The sequence below is a fragment of the Talpa europaea genome (assembly GCF_964194135.1).
Source record: "Talpa europaea genome assembly, chromosome: 13".
In the NCBI taxonomy this organism is placed as follows: Eukaryota; Metazoa; Chordata; class Mammalia; order Eulipotyphla; family Talpidae; genus Talpa; species Talpa europaea.
This window is the reverse complement of record NC_140080.1, coordinates 56,973,732-56,999,591: the sequence shown is the minus strand read 5'-3', so window position 1 is coordinate 56,999,591 and position 25,860 is coordinate 56,973,732. Positions and strand designations below refer to the sequence as shown.

At 48.8% G+C, this 25,860-nt stretch overlaps 1 protein-coding gene across 3 annotated transcripts in view; it reads left to right on the top strand.

Annotated features, from left to right (window-relative positions):
- Positions 1 to 25,860, top strand: part of EMILIN2 (elastin microfibril interfacer 2) — a gene marked incomplete at both ends in the record, with an annotated part of 48,925 nt that extends 23,065 nt beyond the window's left edge. Inside the window, 6 exons of one of the 3 annotated variants that reach the window (XM_084252370.1) lie at positions 1,951 to 2,126; positions 7,597 to 9,516; positions 21,457 to 21,843; positions 23,065 to 23,097; positions 23,579 to 23,707; positions 25,523 to 25,860. In XM_084252370.1, coding sequence (XP_084108496.1) covers positions 1,951 to 2,126; positions 7,597 to 9,516; positions 21,457 to 21,843; positions 23,065 to 23,097; positions 23,579 to 23,707; positions 25,523 to 25,860 — 2,983 coding nt within the window. Of the gene's footprint in view, positions 1 to 1,950; positions 2,127 to 7,596; positions 9,517 to 21,453; positions 21,844 to 23,064; positions 23,098 to 23,578; positions 23,708 to 25,522 lie in introns of all 3 variants that reach the window. The other 2 variants (XM_084252369.1, XM_084252371.1) reach the window with 2 other exon arrangements.

Sequence of the window (25,860 nt, the reverse complement as noted above, 5' to 3'; positions counted from 1 at the left end):
TCTGTTGTACTTGTTGGGCTTTCTCTTCAGTTTTGCTTGAAGAGGCTCGTGCCGATGCTTCACAAAACCCGCATGCCCTGATACCATTGCACAGCAGTTAAACCAGAACCTCTGAGGGGGAGATGCAGGCATTGGCAGGTCTCCAGATGGCTCTTCACAAGGCTGGAGTTGAGAGCCACAACCCTAAAAGAGCAAGTGAAGCAGGACAGTGAAGGGTGTGGGGTGCTGTCGCCTCCAGCGGTGCGATCAGCAGGGCTCTCTGGGATCCTGAGGGCTATACTGCTGTCCTGCAGGACTCTGTACACTTGAGGTTCTGGGAATCAAGGTTTTGACCCTCTGGGGGACACCAAGTTCCACTGCGTTTAGCGATGTGTCATTTGCTCAGGAACATAAAACCCCGCCTGCCCCGAGGTTGGTGCTGAGGTGGAGGGCTCAGTGGCCACAGGCCCAGGCAGCTGGCAGACCCGACTCCCCCCGAGCAGCACACAGAGAGCCTGGGGAGATGACATAAAACCTATTTCTTTCTGGGACTTGGTCCAAAAAAAAGAAGGCCAGCTGCTAGTGCTGGTGTTAGAAGTGAAAAGTGAAAAAGTTCAAGAGGTTCCCAAGCTGGAAATGGAAGTTGGGGTGGAGTACGAAGCCGGGGCTGTGTCAGTGTTTGTGAGTCGGGTTCCTGGGGTGAACCCTTGGATCCGGCTCTCTGGGGTGTCCGGGGCTGCTGGGTCGCTGCTGTGTGCTCTGGGCTCAGCCTCGCCGCAGCCTGGAGGATGCCACGGCTCGTTTCAAGAGTCTGTGCGATGGGCAAGCACGTCAGGGAAAATGTACTATAAAAATTTTGAATGGCTTTTGGGGACATTTTTGAATGGTTCCAGTCCTGCTTCCTTGTTTCTCTTTCTTTCTTTCTTTCTTTCTTTCTTTCTTTCTTTCTTTCTTTCTTTCTTTCTTTCTTTCTTTCTTTCTTTCTTTCTTTCTTTCTTTCTTTCTTTCTTTCTTTCTTTCTTTCTTTCTTTCTTTCTTTCTTTCTTTCTTTCTTTCTTTCTTTCTTTCTTTCTTTCTTTCTTTCTTCTTTCTCTCTTTCTCTCTTTCTCTCTTTCTCTCTTTCTCTCTTTCTCTCTTTCTCTCTTTCTCTCTTTCTCTCTTTCTCTCTTTCTCTCTTTCTCTTCTTTCCTCTCTTCTCTCTCTTTCTCTCTCTCTCTCTCTCTCTTTCTCTCTCTCTTTCTCTCTCTCTTTCTCTCTCTCTTTCTCTCTCTCTCTCTCTCTCTCTCTCTTTCTCTCTCTCTCTCTCTCTCTCTCTCTCCCCCTCCCTCCCTCCCTCCCTCCCCTCCCGTCCCCACCCCTCCCCTCCCCTCCCCTCCCCTTCCTTCTTTCCTTCTTTCCTTTCCTTTTCTTTTCTTTCTTGATTTTATGCATTCAAGAACTGGGGTACAGGCCAGTATAGGGGGGTGAGAGGATTTGCCAGAGACAGAGTGGGGAGCAGAACAGGCAGATCTACTGAAATACTCTGCTGAGGGGAGCAGCAGGTGAGTCAGGAGAGGTCTGCTGTGCCATGTGGGTAGCTCCCTGGCTGGGGATTGAACTCATGCTGCAGTGGCTGTGGATAGCTTCATAATGCTGAGACTTAACCCCTTATGCCACCAGGGAGGCCCTCCTGCTTCCTCATTTCTCTTTTCAGCCTTCCTTGGGAGGGAGACTTGGTGTAGATGGGCATAAAAGATGGAGGATGGAGGACAGTCCATGGTCCAGGGAGAGTCCCTGCCTTCCTGAGGCTGATTTCAGCTGAAGCCCAGGGGTTCAGGGCTGCACTGAGGAGACCAGTGATCCCTCTTGTCAGCCTGGAAAAAGCAATGGGGCCCTGAGTGACCTGGACCCTCTTCCTTCTACTCCACCTCGGGAGTGCTGGGGAGCTTGTAACTGCAGTCCGGAATGAGATGCCTCCCTTTTCTTTGGCAGGTATCGTGTGAACTTCAGACCCAGATACGTCACCAGGTACAAGACAGTGACGCAGCTGGAATGGAGGTGCTGTCCTGGCTTCAGAGGGGGAGACTGCCAAGAAGGTCCCAGAGACCCCAGGAAAATGCCCCAACCCACGCCCTCCCGGCCTCGAAACACTATGAAGAAAGGCACAGGTACGCACTGGTGTCTGTCCCGACGCCTCTTACACTTCCAGTGCTGCTTCACACCACAGGGCCCGTTACTTCCCACTTTCCAGGGACTTCAAGTAACACGTGTACCTGCCACAGACACCTGCGGCCGAATAATTTACTTGCCAAAGCAGTAGTGATGGGAAGATGAGCTTTTATTGCAAGTAAATTGCTCTGTTAGAGCCAACTTGTGCAAGTCAAGGACCTACAATGAGTGCAGGAGATGCCAAAGGTTTCAGACTTGGGTAAACTGAGGTACAGATGAGAAGAGTCAAATGTAGCGCTTTATGTGTTTTTACTTTACATCTACAAATGCCCATAAATCTTTCATTTGAAGGAGCAAAAATTAGTTTAAAAAATAGGTAAGTAGATGGGCCTCCCCGGAGGCGCAGCGGTTGAGCGCTGGGTTGCGAAGCTGCCCGCGGCCTCTGCAGTGCTGGTTCGATCCCCGGCTGCTCCCCGGCCACCGGAGGAGGGTTCCACATGGCGCACAGACCTCTCCTGCTGCCCGCTGCTCCCCTCAGCAGTGTACTTTGGTCCTTCTGCCTGCTCTGCTCCCCGCTCTGGCCTCCCGCACTTCTGACTGTACCCAGTGCTTATATAAATAAATAAATAAATCTTAAAAAAAAGGAAAATTATAAAAAATAAATAAATAAATAAAATAAAAAATAGGTAAGTAGAATCATTCTCATGCTGTTTGGAGTGAAATATCTGCAAAGCTAACCCCAACTTAGAAGTATCCACCAAGTTTTTTTTTTTAAAAAGATTTATTTATGAATACAAGGGCTGGGGTACAGCCAGAGGTGCTGGGGGGTGGTGGTGAGAGGATTCACCAGAGACAGAGTGGGGAACAGAACAGGCAGACTGACGAAATACACTGCAGAGGGGAGCAGCGGGCGAGTCAGGAGAGGTCTGCTGTGCCATGTGGATAGTTCCCTGGCTGGTCGGGGCTCGAACTTGTGCTGCAGAGGCTGTGGACAGCCTCATAGGTTGTGTCCTAACCCCTTTTGCCACGAGGGAGACCCCTAGAGGGGTTTTTTTTAGATTTGTTTCTGAAAATTTTTTTGAAGTGAAGTAGCACAAATTCAATGAATGACTAAGAAAACAAAGATCATTTTTCCCCAGGGTATACTTCGCTTTTAGGTGAAAAGAATGACTTTTATACATAAAACTGTTTTGTCATTTTATTCTACATCACTTTATCTTTCCTCTTTTTTAAATTGTGTCGGAATAAATATGATCTAGATTATTTTATGAATTTAATGTTTAAGTTGTCTTTGAATGATTCTATTTTTCATGAGGCGTTTCCTACTTTGAAACTGGTAGTGCATCCTAGCATTGTCTGTAAAATAGACTTTAAAATAATCTTTCATTACAAAAGTAGTGGATATCAGTTAAATAATTTTTATAAAATGCAGGAAAAAATTTAAGCACACATAATCTGACCACCATATAATGTTTGGTTACAGAACTTTACCCTCTCCCCTGTGCCTGCATTTACATTTTGTGAAAGAAAAATTCATTTAGTTCCTAAATATTTATTGAGCTTCTTATCTGGCGGTGTCTATACTAGCTAGTTGGGAAAAGAGAAAAAAAAAAAAGGCAAGCACATTCCTGGCCTGATGGAAAGCAAACATTAGATAAGTAAGCACAATAAATCATGATAAATCAGATATTATGCTGGGACCACACAAAGGGTTGCTGGATCAGAAGAGATTATTTTTGTTTAGTTTTAGTTTTTATGGGTGTTTAAATGTGTATGTAGTTTGATAGGTTGAATAACATTATAGGTCCACTGGGAAAAGCAAAAGTCCTCCTGTGCTTCCCCTTTCGAGGAGTAATTACTTAAAAGTTTTTATGTGGCTTGTTGGAATTTACCTCCATATCTGTTGACTTCTCACTATAGGCGGTGAGAATTGACTTTTCCTCTCTAGCACACCACTCTTATTCCCCCATACAGTTATGTCATATTTTTATCTATTCTCTATTCATTGTTTAAATTGTAGTAACCATGTAGGTAATGTTTACAACCAAGCCATGTAATGTACTGCGAATGTTTCCTTTTCTGCAGAACTTTTGTATTTTTCTAGTTATTGTCATGTTTTCTTTTGCATGGCCTTCTGTATTTTTTTTTTTTTTAAAGATTTATTTATTTATTTATTTATGCAAGCACTGGGTACAGTCAGAAGCGCGGGAGGGTGAGAGAATTCACTAGAGCCAGAGCAGGGAGCAGAGCAGGCAGAAGAACCGAAGTACACTGCTGAGGGGAGCAGCGGGCGGCAGGAGAGGTCTGCACGCCATGTGGGACCCTCCTCCGGTGGCCGGGGAGCAGCTGGGGATCGAACCGGTGCTGCAGAGTCTGTGGGCAGCTTCACAACCCAACGCTCAACCGCTGCGCCACCAGCGAGGCCCGGCCTTCTGTATTTTTATCTTGGTTTAAACCCAAACAATTATCTAATTGTTCTCTCGTAATATTCATCTTTTTCTTTTTTTAAAGATTTATTTATCCATACAAGAACTAGGGTGTAGGGCCTCCCCGGTGGCACAGGGGTTGAGCGCTGGGTTGCGAAGCTGCCCGCAGCCTCTGCAGCGCTGGTTCCATCCCCAGCTGCTCCCCGGCCACTGGAGGAGGGTCCCACATGACGCGCAGACCTCTCCTGCCGCCCTCTGCTCCCCTCAGCAGTGTACTTCCTCAGTCTGCTTGCTCTGCTCTCCCCTCTGGCTCTGGTGAATTCTCTCACCCTCCCGTGCTTCTGACTGTACCCAGTGCTTGTATAAATAAATAAATAAAACTTTAAAAAAAAAAAAGAACTGGGGTGTAAACCAGTGGTGTGGGGGGTGAGAGGATTCACCAGTGACAGTGTGGGGGACAGAATAGCCAGTTCTAATGAAATGCACTGCTGAGGGGAGCAGCAGGTGAGACAGGAGAGGTCTGCTGCTCCATGTGGTTTAACTCCCTGGCCAGGATCGAACTCATGCTGCAGTGGCTGGTGCTAGCTTGATAGCGTTGTGACTTAACCCCCGTGCCACCAGGGAGGCCCAGCTTCATCTTCTTGAAGAAATCTCTTCTAGAGCAGTTTCACCTGCCCACCCTGACTGGCCATCCTCTTGCCCTGGTTCACAGCCACCACCTCCCAATCCTAACTTTCCTCATTCCCATTGAGTCCCTGTTTCCTGTACCCCTACTTGCCCTTTATAAACTTGCTACTTTGTTTTGATCGAGCACATCTTTTAGTGTTCTACAAGAAGGTTACATGGGAGGTCATCTTTTTGATATTTCAGAGTTCATAAAAATTTTGCTGCAGCTTCAGAATTCTGGGTTGGAAATAATTGTTCATTTTTTGACATCATTGCTCAGTTTTCTTTTAACTTCCAATGCTGCTGTCCGAAATCATTTTGTTTCCCAATTTTTAATGTGACTTTGTTTTTCTTTCCTTTTATCTTTTTCATTTTAGTGGGATTTCAGGAGGGAATGAAAGGAAATGCTTATACTCAATCCACTATGTCATTTTCTTTTAGACTAAATTTTTAACATAACCCCAAATGGAGTCATTTAATATTTAATAATGCTAATAACCTGTCCCATCTTCTTTCTGGCTATAAAGGATTCTATCTTGTACAACTCCTGTAATGCCTTTCTATTTGGTTGATGTAAATGTGCCTGCATTTACACTTTGTGAAAGAAAAATTCATTTATTTGGGATTGGGATTCTGTCCAATTCATGAATCTTTGAATAAAGCCAAGTAGATCTCCAAAATTATCCAGATGAATTTCTTTTAACAACTCTGTAATGAACAACCATTAAATATTCTATCATTAAATAGTAAATATCATTAAATATTCTACAATATTACTAGTGGCTTCAGAGAATGCCATATGTGAACACAGTTCCCTGCCATTAGCCATGGAAGTGGTTTGCAATTTTCATTTTTATAGGTAATATCCAAATAAGCATTTTTTCTTGTTAAATTTTTTATTCCTCCCTGACTATTTACTAGAATAAATTTCTAGAAGTGTAACTACAGGGTGAAAAGAACTTTGAGTATTTTGACACATATTGATAGTTCAAATTTTTCCTTCCAAAAATTTGTGCACAGTCATCAGGAGTGTATAAGAAAAGCCTTTCCTTCCACCCCAACCCCCATTCTCCTGCCCTTTGCTCAGAACAGCATTTCATTTGTATGTGGATCAAAAATGTTTTCCTCTCCCAATGTCTTAATATAGAATATATTTTTCAGTATGGAAAATAAGGTGTTCTTTTTAGTTCTCTGTTTGGGGGATTTGGTCATCTGAATTTCAGTCTTGGTTTTACCACTAAATTTATCTTAATAAATAGTAGCTATGGTTATGATCATGTGCAAAGGTTTATAGGAGAAAATAATGTTAACCCCAAATTATCTGTAACATTCTATATTTACTTTGAATGTTTGTCAGTTTACAATAATGCATTTCATGTGTGACCTTTCTTGTGTAAGACTTTGCCCACTTTACACGCTATGTCTCAGTGTAGTCTGCAGGCTTGTCCGCATTATTCCTTCCAGCAGTCCTGGTATCCACTGCGTTTCAAGAGCAGGTTTGCTTTTTTATTCTGTTGCTGCAGGTTTTCAATAATCTTCTTTTTGTTTAACTTACTTGTGTCTATATCAGTTTATTTTTGTTTTATGACATGCCACAATCACCTTTTACGATAGGTTTTTTTCCTTTTTTGACTATTGCCTTGGGTGTGTATTTCGCAAAGTAGGCTCATCAAAAATTCATTGTTTGTGTTTCTTGACTTAGTAAATTTTGCTACATGTGGCCTTATGGCTACTGTTAGGAGACACCAATAGAATCGATTGCTTTATCTCTTTTGCTTTTTGTTTCCCCACCAGTGGGGAAATGGCATCTATGAGACCTTTTTTAGCAAAGGGGATGATGATCAAAGTAAATGAACATTCAGGAATTATTTGGAGGGTAGCTTGCAGATCATATGCTGTCACACCACCCAGGAGCTAGTGGGTGGATCTCGCTAAAGTGGCTTTACAGCATGCAGTCAGCCATGAGATTTACTAGTGTGGGAGTGACGTGTTTGTATGTTAAAATAGGTAAGGAATATTTCCCTCCAGATAAAAGAGACCATTGATATCTATTAAGTGCTGTGTACATATTCTCTTGACAACTCTAGCAGGGGAGATAGTACCTCTACTTGACAGATGAGATTAAATTTCACAGAACTCAACATGCTTAAGATTAAGTAGACAGTAAAATCAGATCCTAAATGCAATTGGAGGTCTATGTGACTTCACATCCCATGCCCTTTCTCACTGTCACATTAGTTGCCTGTGGTGACGTAGGGAATCTAAAAGTGAAGGTTTAAGTGTATTTTGTAAGTACCCTCTTTATTGTCTTTGCAGAATCCAAGTAAAGGTAGAAAATACTAAGTTATGTTGAACTCTTTCTTTTTCTTTATAACAGACAATGAACCAAGCCAAGTCTCAGAGCCCAAGAAGCCTTCATCACCAACTCATGCTGAGCCAAATCGGACAGTAGATCCAGACCTGGGTCCCCGAGATCTTCAGGATAAGAAAATCCAGGTACTTGAGGAGAAGGTTCTCCGACTTACACGGACGGTTCTTGATCTCCAGTCTTCCATTGCTGGAGTGAACGAAAACCTCAAACATGCCATTCAGGATGATGCCAGCAAAATGGCATCATGGTTCAGTAACCTGCACCCCCCGCCAGTGCCGGACAGTGTGGTTGCTGGAGACACAGAAAGAGTTCCGCTTCCAAGTGTCCCCGACAATAAGGAAGCTGGCATGAAGGACATCAAGTCAGAATTGGCTGAGGTCAAGGATGCTCTGAAGACTAAGAGTGACAAGCTGGAAGAGCTGGATGGGAAAGTGAAGGGGTACGAAGGGCAGCTCAAACAGCTCCAGGAGGCGGCCCAGGGCCCTACGGTGACCATGACAACCAATGAGCTCCACCAAGCTTATGTGGACAGTAAGATCGATGCCCTGAGAGAGGAGCTCATGGAGGGAATGGACAGAAAGCTGGCTGATCTGAAGAACACATGTGAATACAAGTTGATTGGTCTCCAACAGCAGTGCGACGACTACGGGAGCAGCTACCTGGGAGTGATTGAGCTTATAGGAGAGAAGGAAACAAACCTGAGAAAAGAAATCGATAAACTTCGAGCCCAAGTACAGGATCCTTCAGCTCAGTCAGATTGCTGTGGTGGCGAAAAGAATGGTGATTTGGCAGAACAAATCAAGAAATTAGACCAGAAAATTGAAAGAGTTGCTGAAGCAACCAGAATGTTAAATGGACGACTGGACAATGAGTTTGACCGCCTTGCAGTTCCAGAGCCAGATGTGGACTTTGATGCCAGATGGAGTGAGCTAGATGCAAGGATCAACGTGACAGAGAAGAATGCGGAAGAGCACTGCTTTTACATTGAAGAAACCCTGCGGGGGGCCATTAATGGAGAGGTTGATGACTTGAAGCAGCTTCTGAATCAGAAAATACAGTTCCTGGAAGAGCGTCTGGGGAATGTGCTGGAGTTGGCTAACAGCACTGATGCAGAATTCACTTCCCCGGCGTCAGTCCTACCAGGTCCATCAGGAGTTGGGAATGAACAAGTTATGATGGAATTAAACCACTTGAAGGACAAAGTACAAGTTGTTGAGGATATTTGCCTGCAGAATTTCCAGGGAGAGTCTCATGGCATAGAAGATACTTGGCCAAATGGCGAAGACCACACAGTGGGTAATAGCTTGTACCTTTTGAAATCTCTAAATGACTCCATGTATAGGAAGTTTCACGAAATCGAACATAGCATCCAGAAAGTTCAAGAGGATTTTAGTTTTCTTTATTCTCAACTAAACCACACTGAAGATGATGTGAATCATCTTCACAGTGAGCTGATCAATTGTAGAGAAGGTAAAATTGCTGGAGAGGGTGCATTTTCTGTGGGGGATGAGCAAGAAAGGACAGTGACACCCCTCCCACCTCCCCAGGACCCCACAGCTCAATGCTGCAGCCAGCTGGAGGAAAGGTGGCAGAGGCTGGAGAGCCAGGTCCTCTCTGAGCTTAACACTTGCAAGGAAAATACGCATGAGGTCCAGAGGGACGTCTCCATGGTTGAGGGCAGAGTGTCTAATATGGAGAAAACTTGTAGCAAACTGGACTCCATCTCCGGAAACCTTCAGAGAATCAAGGAAGGGCTCAACAAACACGTCAGCAACCTGTGGACTTGTGTCAGGCAGATGAATGAGACAATCCGATCCCATTCCAGAGATATTTCTGGCCTGAAGAATTCAGTCCAGCAGTTTTATAGCCACGTTTTCCAGATTTCTACCGACTTGCAAGATCTGGTCAGATTTCAACCATCAGCAAGTAAGTTGACCTTTACAATTCCATTTCTTGTATTTGTTCACAACATGTATTATGCTAGATTTTGGATGGTTTGTGGACTTAACTAAATCATGTAGGTGCTACCCAGAGAGTGGTTCATAGACTGGTCCTAGTTTGTGAATAGTTTGGTTTTGGGTAGCAGTGAAATAAACACCACCCTTGAGAGTATTTAGAAATTCTCCAATACTTTGAGAGTGATAGTAATCAAGCGCATGGTGTGTGCATTTTATGAAGTACCAGTCGTTAACACGGGTAGATGGCCAAATATTGATCTGTACTTTCATGTTGGTGAGCTTGGAGGTAGGGTCAGATTTTTGGCGTATCAGCTAGGGGTGGGGTAGCTAATGGGAAGTGGTAGAATTCTGCCCCTGGAAGAGGCAGAATCCAGGGCAGGCCACACCCAGGATTGTTGCACAACCCCAGTGGGTCTCCCAGAGGGGAACAGACTTCTTGATCCCTAAGGACTTGAGGGCCAGCTACATGCTTAGCGGAACCCTATTTCCTGACCCTGCCTCTCCCCACTTCCATGTCTGCTGTTCTCCCTTTTTGGTCTCTCACTTGTCTACCTTGCTCAATACCAAGTCGCCCTTACATGTCAAACTGAGATTTCACGGCCTGGCATGAGCATATAAGGATTTTACGATCAGGTCCCAGCAGAAACAAGCTAAGGACGAGGAAGGTGGAGGATGAGAGCCAGACCAGCCCTCCGGCCAGGGAGAGTCAGGGGAAAACCCTGGAGCTCAGGAGTGTTGGGGAGGGCTCCATGGTGGCCAGGTGGGAAAATGCTTTGTGTTCCCAGAGATAAGAAAGCTGTAGATAAGGAGTGACCCAGGCCAACCACCACCAGGGCGCTGGCCTCCACTCCAGCGATGGGCCCACCACACCATGCTATTTATAACCCTCCCCCTTTCTCCCAGGCCCACACAGCTGCTGTATCTCTGGAATGTTGAATAAAGGTCACTAGACTCTGTGTGTGTTCATAGAATGGTCATTCCTCGTGGTGACAATGCTGTCTGGACTGTGCTTTATAATAACAGATTGAACCAGATAGTTCCAGTTGATTTGTGACTCCCAGGTGGTGTGGGAAGTGCCCTTAACTCTTTCATGCTCGACAGTTGAAGTAGGAAGTGAATGTCTTTATTTATTTATTTTTTAAAGATTTATTTATTTATGCAAGCACAGGGGTACAGGCCAGAGGTGCAGGAGGGTGAGAGAATCCACCAGAGACAGAGCAGGGAGCAGAACAGGCAGACGGACCGAAATACACTGCTGAGGGGAGCAGCGGGCAAGACAGGAGAGGTCTGCCGTGCCATGTGGGAATCTCCCTGGCTGGCTAGGAATCAAACCAGTGCCGCAGAGGCTGCAGACAGCTTCTCAGTGCTGCGCTTAACCCGCTGCACCACCGAGGAGGCCCGGAAGTGAATGTCTTTAAAGGGAATATGGCTTCCAAAAGATTATCTTTTTAGAATGAACGCATTGTTGTGAATGGACTTTTGAGACTTTCAGTGATGCAAAAGTATCCCAGGTAAATGCACAGGCCCTTGTCTATCCTTGCATGGAGTCCAGGCTTAGGATACTCAGAATAATCTGAGTATCACAGCTCATGAACAGTCTGGAATTTATGTCACGGAGTGTCCAGCTAAAAGTCAACAGAACATTTATTGAGCATCTACTATGTGCAAAGTTTATGAGGAACACAGAGATGTGTAAGCGTGATCTTCACTGTTAAGGCATTTCCAATCACTGTGGTAGAGACACACACGGGTCTGCCGAGAATGAATGAGATTGTGTGTAAAGGACTAGTGAGCTCTGCAGGGTTTATTCCTTTAATTAATAGGCTTTCACTGAGCCCCTCTTATGTGGTAGGAGCTGGTGATGGGAAGTGGTGTGTGTGTGCAGGCACATATGCAGAGACCCTGGAGCTGTGGAAGTCAGGGGGGTTTACCAGTGGAGAGAGTCCTTGAGCCTTCAAGGTTGAGTAGGTTGAGAGTTTAGAAGTCAGCAAGGTGAGGGCTTAGGTGGAATGATAAGGGAAACTTCTGGAAGGCGGTATTATTAGAGCTAATAATTGAGGGATGAGGAGGGCATGCCTGGTGAGGACTTGGTATGATGGGTCAGTATTTATTGCCATCTAATAAACTACTTCAAATCTCTGTGGCTTAAAGCCACAGAGAGGTATTACTTTCCATGATTCCATACTCAGAACTTGGCTGTTTTCATTTGGTGACACTGTGAGTCACCTGCTCTGCTCTATTCAGCTGCCAGTCGGACTTGGCTGGGCTGGAAGCTCCAGGAAGACTTTGGTCCTGAGTCTGGTCATGACCATTCTCTCTTGCTCCATGTGGCTGATGTGGGCTTCCTCCCAGTGCGGTCTTGGGTAATCAGACTTTTTACATGGTGGTTGGTTCGAAAGAGGAAGTGGAAGCTGCTGGCCTGGCCTCACTTCTCTTGTATTCTGTTAGTCAACGTATTCTGTCAGGTCAGTTCTTGGAAGATGACTTGGCTTCCATGTGGGGAAGGACTCTTAATTAGAGTTGTCTCACCTCCCTGGAAGCAGAGGGGGAGGTGAGGATACACGATGTAGATGTGGACGGGTAACCGGACTGCGACACCAGGACGCAGACCCTGTTATTTCCACTTGGTCGCTCTCTTCACGGGCCCTGTTCTTTTCTTTGCTAGCTTCCCTAAAGGCCCTGAATTATCCAGGAGGCAGCTACTGGGGAGAAGGGACTTCAGCTGATGCAAAAATGGAACCAAGTCTCTCCTGCATCCCTCCCATTGGTACAGATGTTCTCCCCTGGGGATTCAAGGGAATTTTGAAATTATGTGCGAACACCTGGTTATTGGACAGTCTGGTTTTCATCTAGGACTCAGGGGTGCACCGCTTCCAACTGGCGAAGAAACACTCTGCTGTCACCCCTGTTTCGCCTTCAGCTGGCCCATCACCCGCCCACCCTTCCATTCAGATACTGGCATATTCAACACGTGTTTATCGAGCCAGGGCCTAGTGCCGGAGTTCCGTGGATCTTACACTCCGGTGGGAAAGACTGACAATGCACAGCAAAGCAAATAGAGATCTGAGTTCAGCTCTCAATCAGTGCAGTGAGGGAGGAGGAGCCAGAGTAAGGTGGCAGGAAATGGGGCGCAGCGACCGCTTGTCTAGACGAGTGGTCAGGGAGGCTGCTCGGTGGAGATGAGATTTGAACAGAGACATGAGTAAGATTCGGGAGCGAGGCCTGCAGAGGTCTATGGGTAGCGTCTCAGGCAGGGGGAACAGCATGTTCAAAGGCTCTGAGGCAGGAGTTTGCCCTGTTTAGTAAAACTCAAATGCCAGTTCGATGATGTCTGTGTGTAAGGGGGGACCCAGAGGCGGTGAGGTCAAAGGAGGTGTAGGAACCAGACCATGTGGGATGTTGCAGCCCGTGATAAACAATTTTAAGGATGATGAGAAGCTACTGGAGAATTTTGATGAGAAGCTACTGGAGAATTTTGAGCTGATTTTGCAATCCTAGCTACTCGATGGTGGTCCTGTGACTTTGGGCAAGTAATTTATCTTCCTAATACCTCACTTTCTGCATTTATTAACTGAAAATGTAACAGCACCAGAAGGTTGTGAGGATTAATAGTCCTACGTGGTGGAGTCTGAAATAGTGTGTGACACTTTGTAAGCCCTACATGAACAATACCTGGTATCTGAACCCTGTATCGGCTGCATAACCTGTTCTTGGCTACACTTTCCTCTGTTTCCTACAAGCCGCAGTCCTGCAGCCTCATGAGTGAGGCTTTTCCCTAGAGCAGGTGTGGGGTAGAAAAGCCCCGGATATCAGGCTCCTGGCTACTCTGTGGAATGTTCTAGATAGCTACAGTGGGTTTTCTCTCTTTTTCTTTTCCATGCTGCAGCTTAGAGAGAAAGAGTGGAAGGCCTTGAAATCCTCCCTGCCGGCATTCAGGAATTCATGTTCAAATTCTTTAGTCAGAAGCACAGCATTTAGGAGTAAACTAGGAATCTCCTTGTCATTAGGAACTAAGTTCTTTGCTCTTCTGGCCAACGTGGCCTGGGGTGTGACCCCTGTGCCTAGCACCCTCTCTGCCATGTCCCAGCTGGCTGGGTAGGCACTGTCCTTCACCTCGTGACATCCTTTTCCTTTCTTTTGGCGGGTATCTTGTCCCCAAAGCACCCGATTCTACCCTTTCTGCTGCCCCTCACCCTGGCCATCCTCTGCCACAGGCAGCCTCTCCTGGCAGGGTCTGTTGTCCAGGGCCTGGATGTGACAGCAGCCCCCAGGCTGGCTGCAGCCTCTGACGGTTGACTGACAGGCACCAGACTTTCCTTTGGGTGTGAATTGCACCCCCTCCTGTTAGAACCCACATTTCTGCTCCCCGTTTAAGGAAGAGGAGCTGTGGGGGCTGAGAAGTGGAGACGGTGGGCAGAGGAATGGTTTTCCTCCCTGGGTCATGGCCCCAAACAGGACATGCCAGCCTTGACCTACTCCAGTGCCAGCGTCACTTCCTTTTTCAAACTTCCTGCCCTTTCTGCTGATGTCTTAGGGGGATTTTTCTTAGTGCTTGAGTTGTATTAGTAAGTGTCTCATGCAGGAGAGCTACAGATTGGAGAATCCCATCTTTCTCAAGTTGCTTCAATTATGTTGTAAGGAAGAAAGGGTAGCGATTATTCAACTCAGCTGAGTTTAGCCAAGAAGCCTGGCCGGGGAGAATGGCCGGATGCCAGCATGATGGCTGTTCTGACTCTTCACTTGAAATTCACTGAGTTTAGGGCCAGTTTAGGCCCAAGATAACGTGCTGGGCTAAGTCAGAGTTTTAGAAATAGATGAAGTAAACTCAGCCGGGATTGGCTCCCCTGTGGCGCTTCGCCTCGCCAGGGCTCTGCGGTTGCTGGGAGCAGCTGCTGCTGTTCTCCATCTTAACCTTGAGTTTAGAATTTCAAGCTGTGGTGTCCTGAGAAGGGAGCACCCCTGTAGCTGCAGGCCAGAAACCCCCTGGGAGCTTCACAAAAATAGCAGCTCCAGGCTCGCTTAGGGGATTCCTGCTCCACATTGGTGAGATGAGACCAGGATTTGTAATTAAGACAGAAATATCCCCCGCACTGGGCCAGGAGGTGGCAGGAAGGCCCCCCCAGAGCCACAGGGTATAACCACCCCCAGGGCAAGCTGTGCCCAGAAAGAAGGGGAGAAACAGGAGAGGCGAGGGAGGGAAGTGGGGGGAGAGAACAAGACCAGCGACTTGACACTGCACTACCAGCAAAGGGGGGGCCCCCTGCTGCACTCTCAAGGTCGCCCACAGGCCCTGCTTTGTTCTGGTTACCACTGTGTCTCTCCTTGTCTGATGGCTGCAGCTGGACAGTAGGTCTTAAAATCACATTGTAAAGTTCTTCTGCATTTCCATCTAGATTTTAGAAGCAAATTGGGGACTTCTTCCAAAAAAAACTGCCCAAGCAGTGCTGCTGTTCAGACAGGCGAGAGCCCCACCCTGCACCCCATCAACCCCCATTTAATGAGTTCATTACTTTTCCTTTCAAATGTGTTGCCACAGATTTAAATACCATTGCCCGGAGCTGCCCCTCTATGTGGGTGTTCTCTCGCTTGGCTGTGCTTTTCTGAAATGCAGACCCGGTGCCCTCTCAAGCTGCACCGTGGGGCCTCTGGCCGCACAGTCAGGTCTGGCCTGGTCTCCCTGGCTGGGACCCTGTGGTCTCTGGGAAGGAACCAGCACAGGGCGCCCTGCACGGGCCCAGGGGTTTTCTCCTCAGTGCAACCAGAAGCCCAAACCAGCAAGGGGCTGCACTTTGCCCTGAGCAGGGCTATGGTGTGACACATGCCTTCCCTTCCTGTGGGGCCGGGAGAACAAGTCAGGTTCCTGTCGATTGTCTCCTCCGCCCTGGGGACCCATTCTTGTGCCCACACGGCCCCACACAGGGCACGTGTCCTGGCCTTGCTGTTTCCTCCACGAAACCCCATTTTCACAGCCGCCCTAGGTCTGTTCCACACACAGTTCTCTGAATTTCCTGATGGGTCCGTGAGGGCGTGGGCTGTTCCAGGAGCCAAGCTGGGCCATTGGTGTGGCCGCCCACTGTGAAAACGTCTTGCCTCTCTCCACATAGCTGCTGAAGGTCAGCATTTTGATGACTTTTTTTTTTTTTTAAGTCAGAAGTCCTAATTGACATCTAGATAATTCTGTGGCTTCTGCATTTAGTGTGCAAGCGCACCCTCCAGACCAGGCAGTCAGACTTCACCTTGACCGACTTCTAATCAGCTACACTCGATGTTTGCACAGCGCCCTGCAGTTCGGGAAGCTAGCCTGTGCCCGTATCTCTGATTGGCACTACTTCCGCCCAGTGACAGGAGGCCTTGCAGGATCAGCCATGGAGTGGATGAGGGTGATAACGCGGGTGTCAGGGGCTTTCCCACAGTCAGGCCTCCACCCAGGCTCTAACAGCTAAGGCTACCACCTCTTGTGCTGTGATAAGACACCGTGAGAGTGCCAGGCACCCCAAGGGAGCCTACTTTTTTGCAATTTAGATTTATGTGGCTGCTGGCCTCCCACCAGGTTCCCTGAAGACTGGGGTGGAGAGAAACCACCACCCCAGGCGCCTGTGGGTGGAAGGGGTGTTCACCAGCTGAAAGACTCAGGTTAGTCCTTCAGTCATATGGATTATTGGGGAATTTCTTAGGCAAGACTTTATTTCAGTAAAGTTGAAATTTACTTTTAATAAGGACTTTGAGAGGACAAGACCTTTGCTAGTTGGGTGTCAGGTCCATCCACGTGAAGGCATTTCCCTGCCTGATGGCTCAGGGTCTGAGGCCGTGTTGGCACCCCAGGGCACGGTCCCCTTCTAAGAGCAGGCGCACGTGTGCTGATCCAGTCCTGGCGCTGTCTCACTGTCCACCTTGGGCGGCAACGCTGGCTTTTCTGAGCAGAACTCAGTTCCAGTGTTCACGCTGAGTGAGAAACCCATGTTCCATTGAGAAAGAGGTTCTTTGCCAGAGAATTATCTTTCCAGAAGGAGCAGAGCGCTATGCAATCTTTGCTAGTTGTGTAATGCATGTGTGTCTTAGAAACACATGTTGTGGTGGAGCGAGTGTGAGCTGGAGGGGCCTGGCCGGGGAACCGTCTGGATCAAATGCCACCTCCTTGTCATTGTCTCCACTGTGATGTGACGGCTGTTCTGGAGGGGTCGGTTCTCTGTGTCCCTTGTGCACAGGCTCCCCAAGGATGTTCGTGGGGGATATTTGGCCCAAGCAGTATATTTGTTCATTTCCGTTCCTCTGCCTTCCACTGGATGTGGAGCCTGGTGTTGAGGGAAGACAGTGCGAGAGGGAATACTTCCTCCAGGTTTGTGCCGTGATTCTGGTCTCCTTTCATTCACCAAACACATAAAAGATGATTAAAATGTGCTGTCAGTGCTCATCATCCACTAAGAGATGAGACAGCCTGAACCGGCCCCTGGAGGCCAGAGTGTTGTGGTTCATAGGCAGGATTGTTGAAGCCCTCTGGGCAGATCCCCTGTGGCTTAGGGGGGCGGAGTGGTGTCTGACCTGGAAGCTTGGGGATGAGTGGATGAGGGTGAAAAAGAGGCCATTTATGGAGTGCCAACTGCAGAAAGGCAGGGAGGCCCAGCTGAGAGCCAGGCACAGGGAGCTGGAGACGGGCAGGTGATGGCGACTCAGATGGAGGCAGCAAGACTTGATTTTGTGAACAGTGGAAAAAGACTGGAAATTTTCAAGCTGGGGATGATAAGACTAGAATGGTTTCTAAAAAACAAGCTGAAGAGGGGCCTCCCTGGTGGCGCAAGGGGTTAAGCACTGCACTATGAAGCAATCTGTAGCCTCTACAGCAGGAGTTCGATCCCCAGCCTGCCAGGGAGCAACCCACATGGCGCAGCAGACCTCGCCTGACTTGCCCACTGCTCCCTTCAGCAGTGTATTTCAGTCAGTCTGCCTGGATGGGGTGCCTGGGAGAATGAGGTGGATTTCAGAGAAAGGTTGGTTTGAAGGGCTTGCAGGGCTAGGCAAGAAAATAAGGACTAGTTTGAAGGACGATACTGCACTATTTGAAGGCATCTTGCCAATGGTAATTTGAGGGTTGTAGGACTGAGCGAAAGTATTAATTTTGAATTTTGGGTAGAAACACAAACTTGGACAGAAACATGAGGAGGGAGAGACTAAGCAGAGAGTCCTGGTGAATGGAGCAATTCCAAAGAGAAGGCAGGTGGTGCTCAGGCAGGGGCTGTGTGTATGTGCTTGGGTGGTGGGGCGTGAGGGGGCAGGCGTGACAGCATCAAAAGCAAGGAAGAGAGGGAATAGACCAAATATGTTTGGACTGGGAAAGAGTAGAAACAGGTCCTCACTGAGTATCTTCTACAGTTACATTTTGTAAAAATAAGCAAAATAAACTGTGAAGCATATAATGAAAACCAGCTGTCTACACCCCACCCTCCCCAGCACTGTCTCCCCAGAGGCAGCCACGTGCAAGTCTTTCAGCTGTTTTATTCCTGATACTTGCCTTCATGTTACTAAATTGATTTATTAGCTTTAAATATCTGTCTATAGATATTACATATAGTATTTAAATATACATATTTATCAGATACAGATATTAGCTTCCATATTAGGCACTCATTTCTCCTGCTTCCAATTCCCAACAGTTATCGCACAGTAAATCAGCAATCAGTATTTATATCATTTGAGCCAAATAACTTCCTGTAACTATTGCTGTTTATTTTACTTCTTTCTGAAATTGCTGTGTTACATTATTTCTTGATAGATTTTGTGTCTGTTGTAGCTTCTCACTCTCTACCATCTTGTCAATACAATTTTCTACGTCAGATCATTTGTTGGTTTCATTTTTTTTTAAATGAGTGAGCTCCCTCTTAGAGTCCTCTCTTCCTGATCCAATCCGGACTGGTTTTTCTCTAGACTTGCATAAAAATTTCAACTTGAAACTTCCTTCGTAGAAGTCCTTGAGCCTCTTTCCTCAGGCCCTTTACTCTGTTTCTTTCTTTCCCGGTTCACTCCCTTGTCTCACTGGAGCACATTTTCCAGCGGCTTTTGAAGACAGGGTGTTAGAGGGATATTTTGACTGGGTATAGAATTCTCAAGGTTAATGATATTCCCTAGAAATTTGAAGGCTTCACTCTCTTGTGCCTGGTACTGTTAAGAAGCCTGATGTCTTTTTGACTTGTAGTTACTTTACAAAAAATATTGTGAGGTTTGTGAGATCTTTATCTGCAGTGTCCTAAATATGCCTTGATTTGGATCTTTTATTCAATTGTGCTGGAATTGTTTTATTTTCTTCAGTTCTGAGAAATTTGTGTGTGTTGTGAGCGGATTCTCTCCTTATCATCTTATCATCCCTATGCCCAATTTTTCTGATCTTTTCTGCAAAGACTTCTGGGTTGACCCTCCAATTGCCCATTATTCTGTCCTGTTCTACATTTTAAAAGATTTCCTTAATTTTATCTACCAACTCTTTCAATGAATTTTTTAAAAATTTATTTTACTTATGCATCCAAGAACAGGGGTGTAGGCCAGAGGTGAGGTGGGGGGTGGTGAGAGGATTCACCAGCATTAGAGTGGGGAACAGAACAAGCTGACTGAAATACACTGCTGAGGGGAGCAGCGGGTGAGACAGGTGAGGTCTGTTGCGCCAAGTGGTTTCAATCCCCTGGCCCGGGGATTGAACTTGTGCTGCAGAGGCTGCCCAAAGCTTCATTGGGCTGACTTAACCCCTTGTGCCACCAGGGAGTCCTCACTGAACTTTCTTGTATTTTTAATCAGCAAAGCCTCACCCTTATTCTCTGAATATGCTTTTTGAAATAGCATCTACTCTTGTGTCTTGGATACTGTGTCTTTCTCTCTTATGTTATGTGTTTACTTCTCTCTTATGTGTTTACTTTTTTGGGGTTCCTTTTCATTAGTGGGATGCTTGCTTTAGGCTCTGTCTTTTCTCTGTTCTCACACGTCAGGTGGTGTTGACTATGGTTCACATTTAAAGGCGAGGCACTAGTTTCAGGCTTGTGGGCTTTAATTCAGGATCAATCTAAAGAATCCTTTTATCTCAGAACTGAGGTTTTAAGCAAGTGTTCTGGGAACTGAGCAGAGGAAGCGGCTAAGAACTTCCTAATTCAGTTTGCAGATTGACAAATGTTTTCGACTGTTTCACTTTCACTCCTGTCCCCCACAGTCCTCATGTCTGGAATCCATTTACTTTGTTTCTCTGTCTAACCCAAACTTGTCAACCAGTATCTGAAGAGAATTAAGACCTAATGCCAGTCCATTGATCGGAGTGGAGCACCTGCTCTGTACCACCATGGGGAGAATTGAGAAAGTGATCAGTCAGATCATGCTCCAGAGGACATAATTCTCTCATGAAGCACTCGCCATTAAAGAACTGTTGGAGAAATAACTTCTCTTTGAGGCCATGTGGGCGAGCAACCAGACTGGGTAAATGGGTAGCATGGAATTGATCTGCCACAATAACTCGAGGTTTTTTTAAGATTTTATTTATTTTTACATAGAAGAACTGGGTATAGGCCAGAGGTGCAGGGTGGGGGAGGGTGGTGAAAGAATATACCAGAGTGGGGAACAGAACAGGAGGAATGACTGAAATACACTGCTGAGGGGAGCAGCGGGCGAGACAGGAGAGGTCTGCTGTGCCAGGTGGGTTACTCCCTGGCTGGGGACCAAACTCAGGTGGTAGTGCTGAGACATAACCCCTAGGCCACCAGGGAGGCCCATAACCTTACTGAGTTTTTTTTTTTTTTAAAGATTTATTTATTTATGCATACAAGAACTGGGGTACAGGCCAGAGATGCGGGGGGTGAGAGGATTCACCACAGACAGAGTGGGGAACAGAACAGGCAGGCTGACTGAAATACACTGCTGAGGGGAGCAGCAGGTGAGACAGGAGAAGTCTGCTGCGCCAGGTGGGTTGCTCCCTGGCTGGCCAGGGATTGAACTCATGCTACAGAGGCTGTGGATTGCTTCATAGTATGGTGCTTAACCCCTTGCGCCACCAGGGAGGCCCTAACCTTACTGAGTTTTAAGACAAAACTAGACCCTGGGTCAAAATGAAGTCACTGATTTTGTCCTGTCATTTTGTAACTTTGGAACTGGAAATTGCAGGCACTATACAGAGTGAGGTGGGTGAGGTTTGGATGTTGAGGGTGGTGGCATATCGACCATTCTGGGTTATTTTTAGATGCTTTATGGGCCCTCAGGAAGACTTCCTATAAGGCTAGTTCCAGCAACATTCAGGCAGCTTTGCAACCCAGCACTCAACCGCTGCGCCACCAGGGAGGTCCTCCAGCAACATTCAAAGGAAAGGGTGGCAGCTTCCCGAGAGGACATGGGAATGTGTGAATCAGCTTCTGTCAGCGGCGATTCCTAAGGCCTCTTGAATGAGAGGCGCGGCCTGTGCTCCCCCGACACCTGCCTGGATCACTGTGGCATCTGTGCCCACAGGCCCTCAGCTGTCCACAGTGACCTGAGACTGGCTTGTCTAGAGAATGTAAGGTCATCTGTGGCAGCAGGTCCTTTTCAGTCATTTTTGAGTTGTTTGATATCATCATGCCCTGGAATCAAAGTTTCAGCTGCTGGAGCTAGAATACTGCAGTTCTGGAGAGTGGAAGCATGAGGCAGAAAGGAGCTGAGGGCCGCTTCATCCATGGCCCTCCTACAGGCCAGCTCTCCCTGTGCTGTGGGGGCTGCTCTGCGTTCCCAGGAGTGAGAAGGCAGTACCCACAACTTCAGTGATTCTACAAGGAACAGCCCCCCCAAGCACAGACCTTCACAAGGAAATGGGCCTCGTGGTCTCACTAAGGGGTGGACCTACGGGTTAGTGGTCAAGTCTGAGTTTGTATTTTTTTAAGTCTGTATTTTTTTCTACTTTCCAAATACTTAGCAGAAGATCCCTCAGAAGCACCAAAGTCACCACCCCAAGGCAAGGGACCTGAAAGTCCTCCACACCTGGTGCTGCCAGAGGCCCCTACTGAGCCATCTCATCCAAAGCTGAGCACGCTGCCGAGCAGTCCTCTGCTTCCCAAGGACCGCAGACAGCAGCAGCACACAGGCCAGGCAACGGGACCCCTGCAGCCGCCGCCGCTTCCACCAGCACGACCTGGCTGGACCGGGCTGCCCTTCTTGCCTGGCTCCACTGGGGTCATTATGGAGACTGGAGAAGCTGGTCCTCCAGGGAGGATGGGCATGTCAGGAAGAGGCCTGCCCCAGGGGGTAGATGGCCAGACAGGACAGGGGCCCATCCCCAGCACAGAAGGCTTCGCAGGAGCACCAGGTAGGCCCAACCACCCGGCGCATCTGGGCTGCATGGGGAAACACGTGCAAGGGGCCACTGGGGCCCTCCCTGCCATAGTGTTTGTGGGCTCAGGGTCCACCTTCAGGGATACAAGGCCCAAAAGTGTGCTAAACTCCTCAGAGACCAACCCATGTTAATCAAACACCCAGCGGCTGAGGCATCCAGGGACAGGCTGTAAGTTAGAAATGACGAGAACCTGGGAAACTAAACAAGAGCTTGGGTAGCAGAAGACAAGCCACACAAAGTGGTGGGGCCCTGAGTCCTGACTTAGATTCCAGCAGCACTGACATAAGCACTGGGACCCGGGCCACGTCCTAACATCTCTCCAGGCCAGCCCTTCCACTGCAAATGGGAGGAGCAGCAGGACCTCAGGGAGTCTCTATGAAGATGGAGGAAAGTCTAGAGAAGGTCCTGTGTGAGCTGGGACAGTGTGGCACTGGAGGTGGGTGAAAGGGGAGGGAGAGCCACTGCGTACCAGGGCTGAACCAGGTGCCGGCTCTCCGCCGACAGCACCGTGACATGTGGACAAGTGGTGTTGCTTGGGGCGGGTCCTGTCAGCGGCCCTGAGTCCATGCAAACTGTCCTGAGCCGCACCAGGCTTTTGAGGGCGGGCACTCCGTCGCCGGCAGGGATCACCTGGTGCATAGACCATCCCCGAAGTGCCAGGGCTACCAGAGGCCAAGGACACACATTTTCTCCGCAGCTCTCCCTTTCTGTACCTCGTCAGGCTGTGGTGGTTGCAGCACTCCCTCAGGTAGATGAACTGCTGTTCTAAGGCATTTGTCCCACCAGCTCCACGTGTCACAGATGCTGACACCGCTGGGCTGTGCATTCACATAAGCATCGTTCTTGGCTCCCCTCATTCCTGCAGCCCTGCACCTAAGCACCCAGTGCTGCCTCCAGCCTAGCTGGACGATGCTCCTAGAGGGCAAACGTGGCAGGTGGTGTGTGTAGACTTCTCCTTGGCTGGCTCCCCAAGCTCCAACAGCACGTCTTTCTCCTTGTATTCTCCAGCCAGTTCACCCCCAGGGAGACTGGGCTCATGAGGAAGCAGGCACTGGGGGTGCAGTTGTACCTGCTTCTAGGAAAGCGACTCCGAGTGGGTGCCCTTGCTCCATCCAGGTCTCTTTAAAGACTGGGAGGAGCAGGGAAAAATGGGTGTTTAGGATTTTGTCTGACATTTCTCATTTGGTCTTTCAGGATACCCCAAGTCGCCTCCTGCAGCCTCCCCAGGTACGTATGCTAAGAGAGCAGGAGCAAGAAGCAAGGCTGCTTCTCCTTGCAGCCTCCTCCCTCCTGGCTGCTAGCAGGAGTGGAGAATGGGCCAGGTCCTTTCCCTCCCACCAGCCCTGGGGCTGGGCCTCTGCAAACCACGTTTCCTGGGGTCCAGGTTTTACTGATTTAATAAGCAAGCAGCCCCCTAGACTGTTCCCATCACCCACTTCTCCATGCATGTGTGTATGCACGCAGCGTGTGCACAGACCCCCTCCCACTTCCAGCAAATGCCTGCCCCACTGCCCAGCTGTCCTGACTGCTGACGCCACATCAGTCTGGCCTTGGGCATGAAGACGTGACTGCCCCTCGGTGTCTAACAAGAATGACGTGGTGAGCAGAGGTCCCTATGGCACACACAGAATTGGGGCTCTCCAGGCCCCAATTCCTCAGCTCCTGCCCCCAGGAGTCTTTGGTCACCTGGGTCCTCTCTCTGCTGCAGGGCTTCCGGTGCCTTCTGTGGTGTCTTTCTCTGCGGGGCTGACCCAGAAGCCTTTTCCCAGTGAGGGGGGCGTCGTCCTCTTTAACAAAGTGCTGGTCAACGACGGGAACGTGTACAACCCTGATACTGGTGAGTGTGGGCGGGCCCTGCACTCCCGCTGGTTCCAGGCCAGGCGGGCACCACCCAGGGCCCGGGGAGAGCTGGCCAGTCACCCTTCCTCATTTTGTAGGACTTTAGGAAGTGGTTTCCAGCTCGCAGGCTGCAGGATGGGTGTGGGTGTGTGTGAGCTCATCGCAGCCCTCAGCGCCCAGCTCGGGAATCATTGTTCGTGGCAGTGGTCACGCTCTGCAGTTCCCTGTGCCATGGTGCTCCCAAGTGCCTTCCCCTCACCCCCAGCCACCCAGGGCCCCTCCCCCTCAGTATCTGATGACCATCGGAACACTTGGGACAAGACCATCCATGTTCTACCTCCTTCCCAAGCTCCTGGTTTCATTAGAACAGAGCCAGTTAAGTGGATGCCTGCTGAGGGTAGTGGGCACAGAAGTGACCCCGGGGCCTGTGGGGCAGGCTTCTGCCTTCCCACCAGGCTAGACATGGCCTAGCCATGGCCTCCTCCCACCAGAGGTGGGATTTTGAATTCCTTGGGAAGTTTGGCCTGTCTGGTCACCATCTGGCTCAATCCTACCTGTTCCTAGGACAGTGGTTAAGCATGCGCACAAGTCACCTGCAGGGGTGGGAATACGGGGCTCCAGTCATCCTCCCTGCTCTCAGGTGCAGAGGCAGGTGGTGTGAGCCGCACCTGTTTTCAGCTCCAGCACAGCTTTCTGCAAGCCTCTCTCAGTGCTGCTTGGTGGTGGGATGACTTGTCTAGTCCTCTAGTTGGGTGACCTTTGGGTGACCTACATTTCTTTCATGCGCACCCTTCCTGCCAGGCCTTGATAAAGGAAATTCTGGGTAAAGCTGAGCAGGGTGTTCCCCCAGGCAGTCGCAGCAGAGATAAAAGCGCTGTGCTTTTGGGCTGGATCTGTTCTCAGGGCCCAGGTGCCCCACGAATCCCCCAGGAGCTTTCTATCACTTTTCAGAGCTGGCAGTTTCTGGGGGGCACGCTGCAGGTCCAGGACTCAGATGCTGTCACCCTCCCGGGCCCTCTATTCCAGCTGCTTGTTAACAGCTCATGCCTAGCATGCTCCCCAGAGCCACGGGCAGCATCTCTGTGCCCTCCGGCTGCTTTGCTGTAGACAGCACACATCTACATCTTACCTCTGCTTCCTCACGGTCTCCCCACTGCCCTCCGCCTCAGGTCCAGACCTGTGGGACACTGGCTCAGTGACTGGCAGCGTATAGCCCTGACTGGATCTCAGCTGTATATGGCCCAACACAGAGGGCGGTTGGGACCTCCCGGGACTGTTTGCTGCCATCTTCTCTTCTTGGATTAGTGACAGCTTGATATTATTTTGGCTCTGCCTCTTCAGGCAGGACAGGTGTTTCATGGACATTAAGTCCAGCAACCATGAGCCTGACTTTTGTTGGCCTTGGATGCCTTTAATGATGGAGAAAGCTCCCTAGATTCCGGCTGCTGCTCTCCCATTAAACTTAGGTGAGGTAGAAGCAGAGCTGGGCCTCAAGCCCACGGTATTACAATAGATCTAGTAGCTAGGAATGTCTCGTCCAGTAGTTCTCTCCATGGGCCGTGTACAAAGAGACACCTTGTTCCCAGGGCTGTGGCTGTGAGGTGAATCTCATTACAGTGAAACCCTGGGGGCTTGCGGTGTGTGCTGGCATGAGAGGGGTACCATATAAAAGGGCAGTATCCAGGTAGGGTGACCTCTCTAGGCATTCCCAGGACTTTGAGCGCTAAAACCAGGGCAGTCCCTGTAAGCCGAGGTGGGCCTTGTGAAGGGCTGTGACAGCACTACCTACCTGAGTGTCTGCTTCCTCCTCCAGGGATCTTCACGGCCCCCTTTGACGGGCGCTACCTGATCACAGCGACCCTCACTCCTGAGAGAGACGCGTATGTGGAAGCCGTCCTTTCGGTCTCCAATGCCAGCGTGGCCCAGCTGCACACCGCCGGCTACAAGAGAGAATTTCTGGAGTACCACCGGCCCCAAGGAGCTTTGCACACTTGTGGGGGCCCAGGGGCCTTCCATCTGATTGTGCACTTGAAGGCAGGAGACAGTGTCAACATCGTGGTGACTGGGGGCAGGCTGGCTCACACCGACTTTGATGAGATGTACTCCACATTCAGTGGGGTTTTCCTATATCCTTCCCTTCCCCACCTCTAG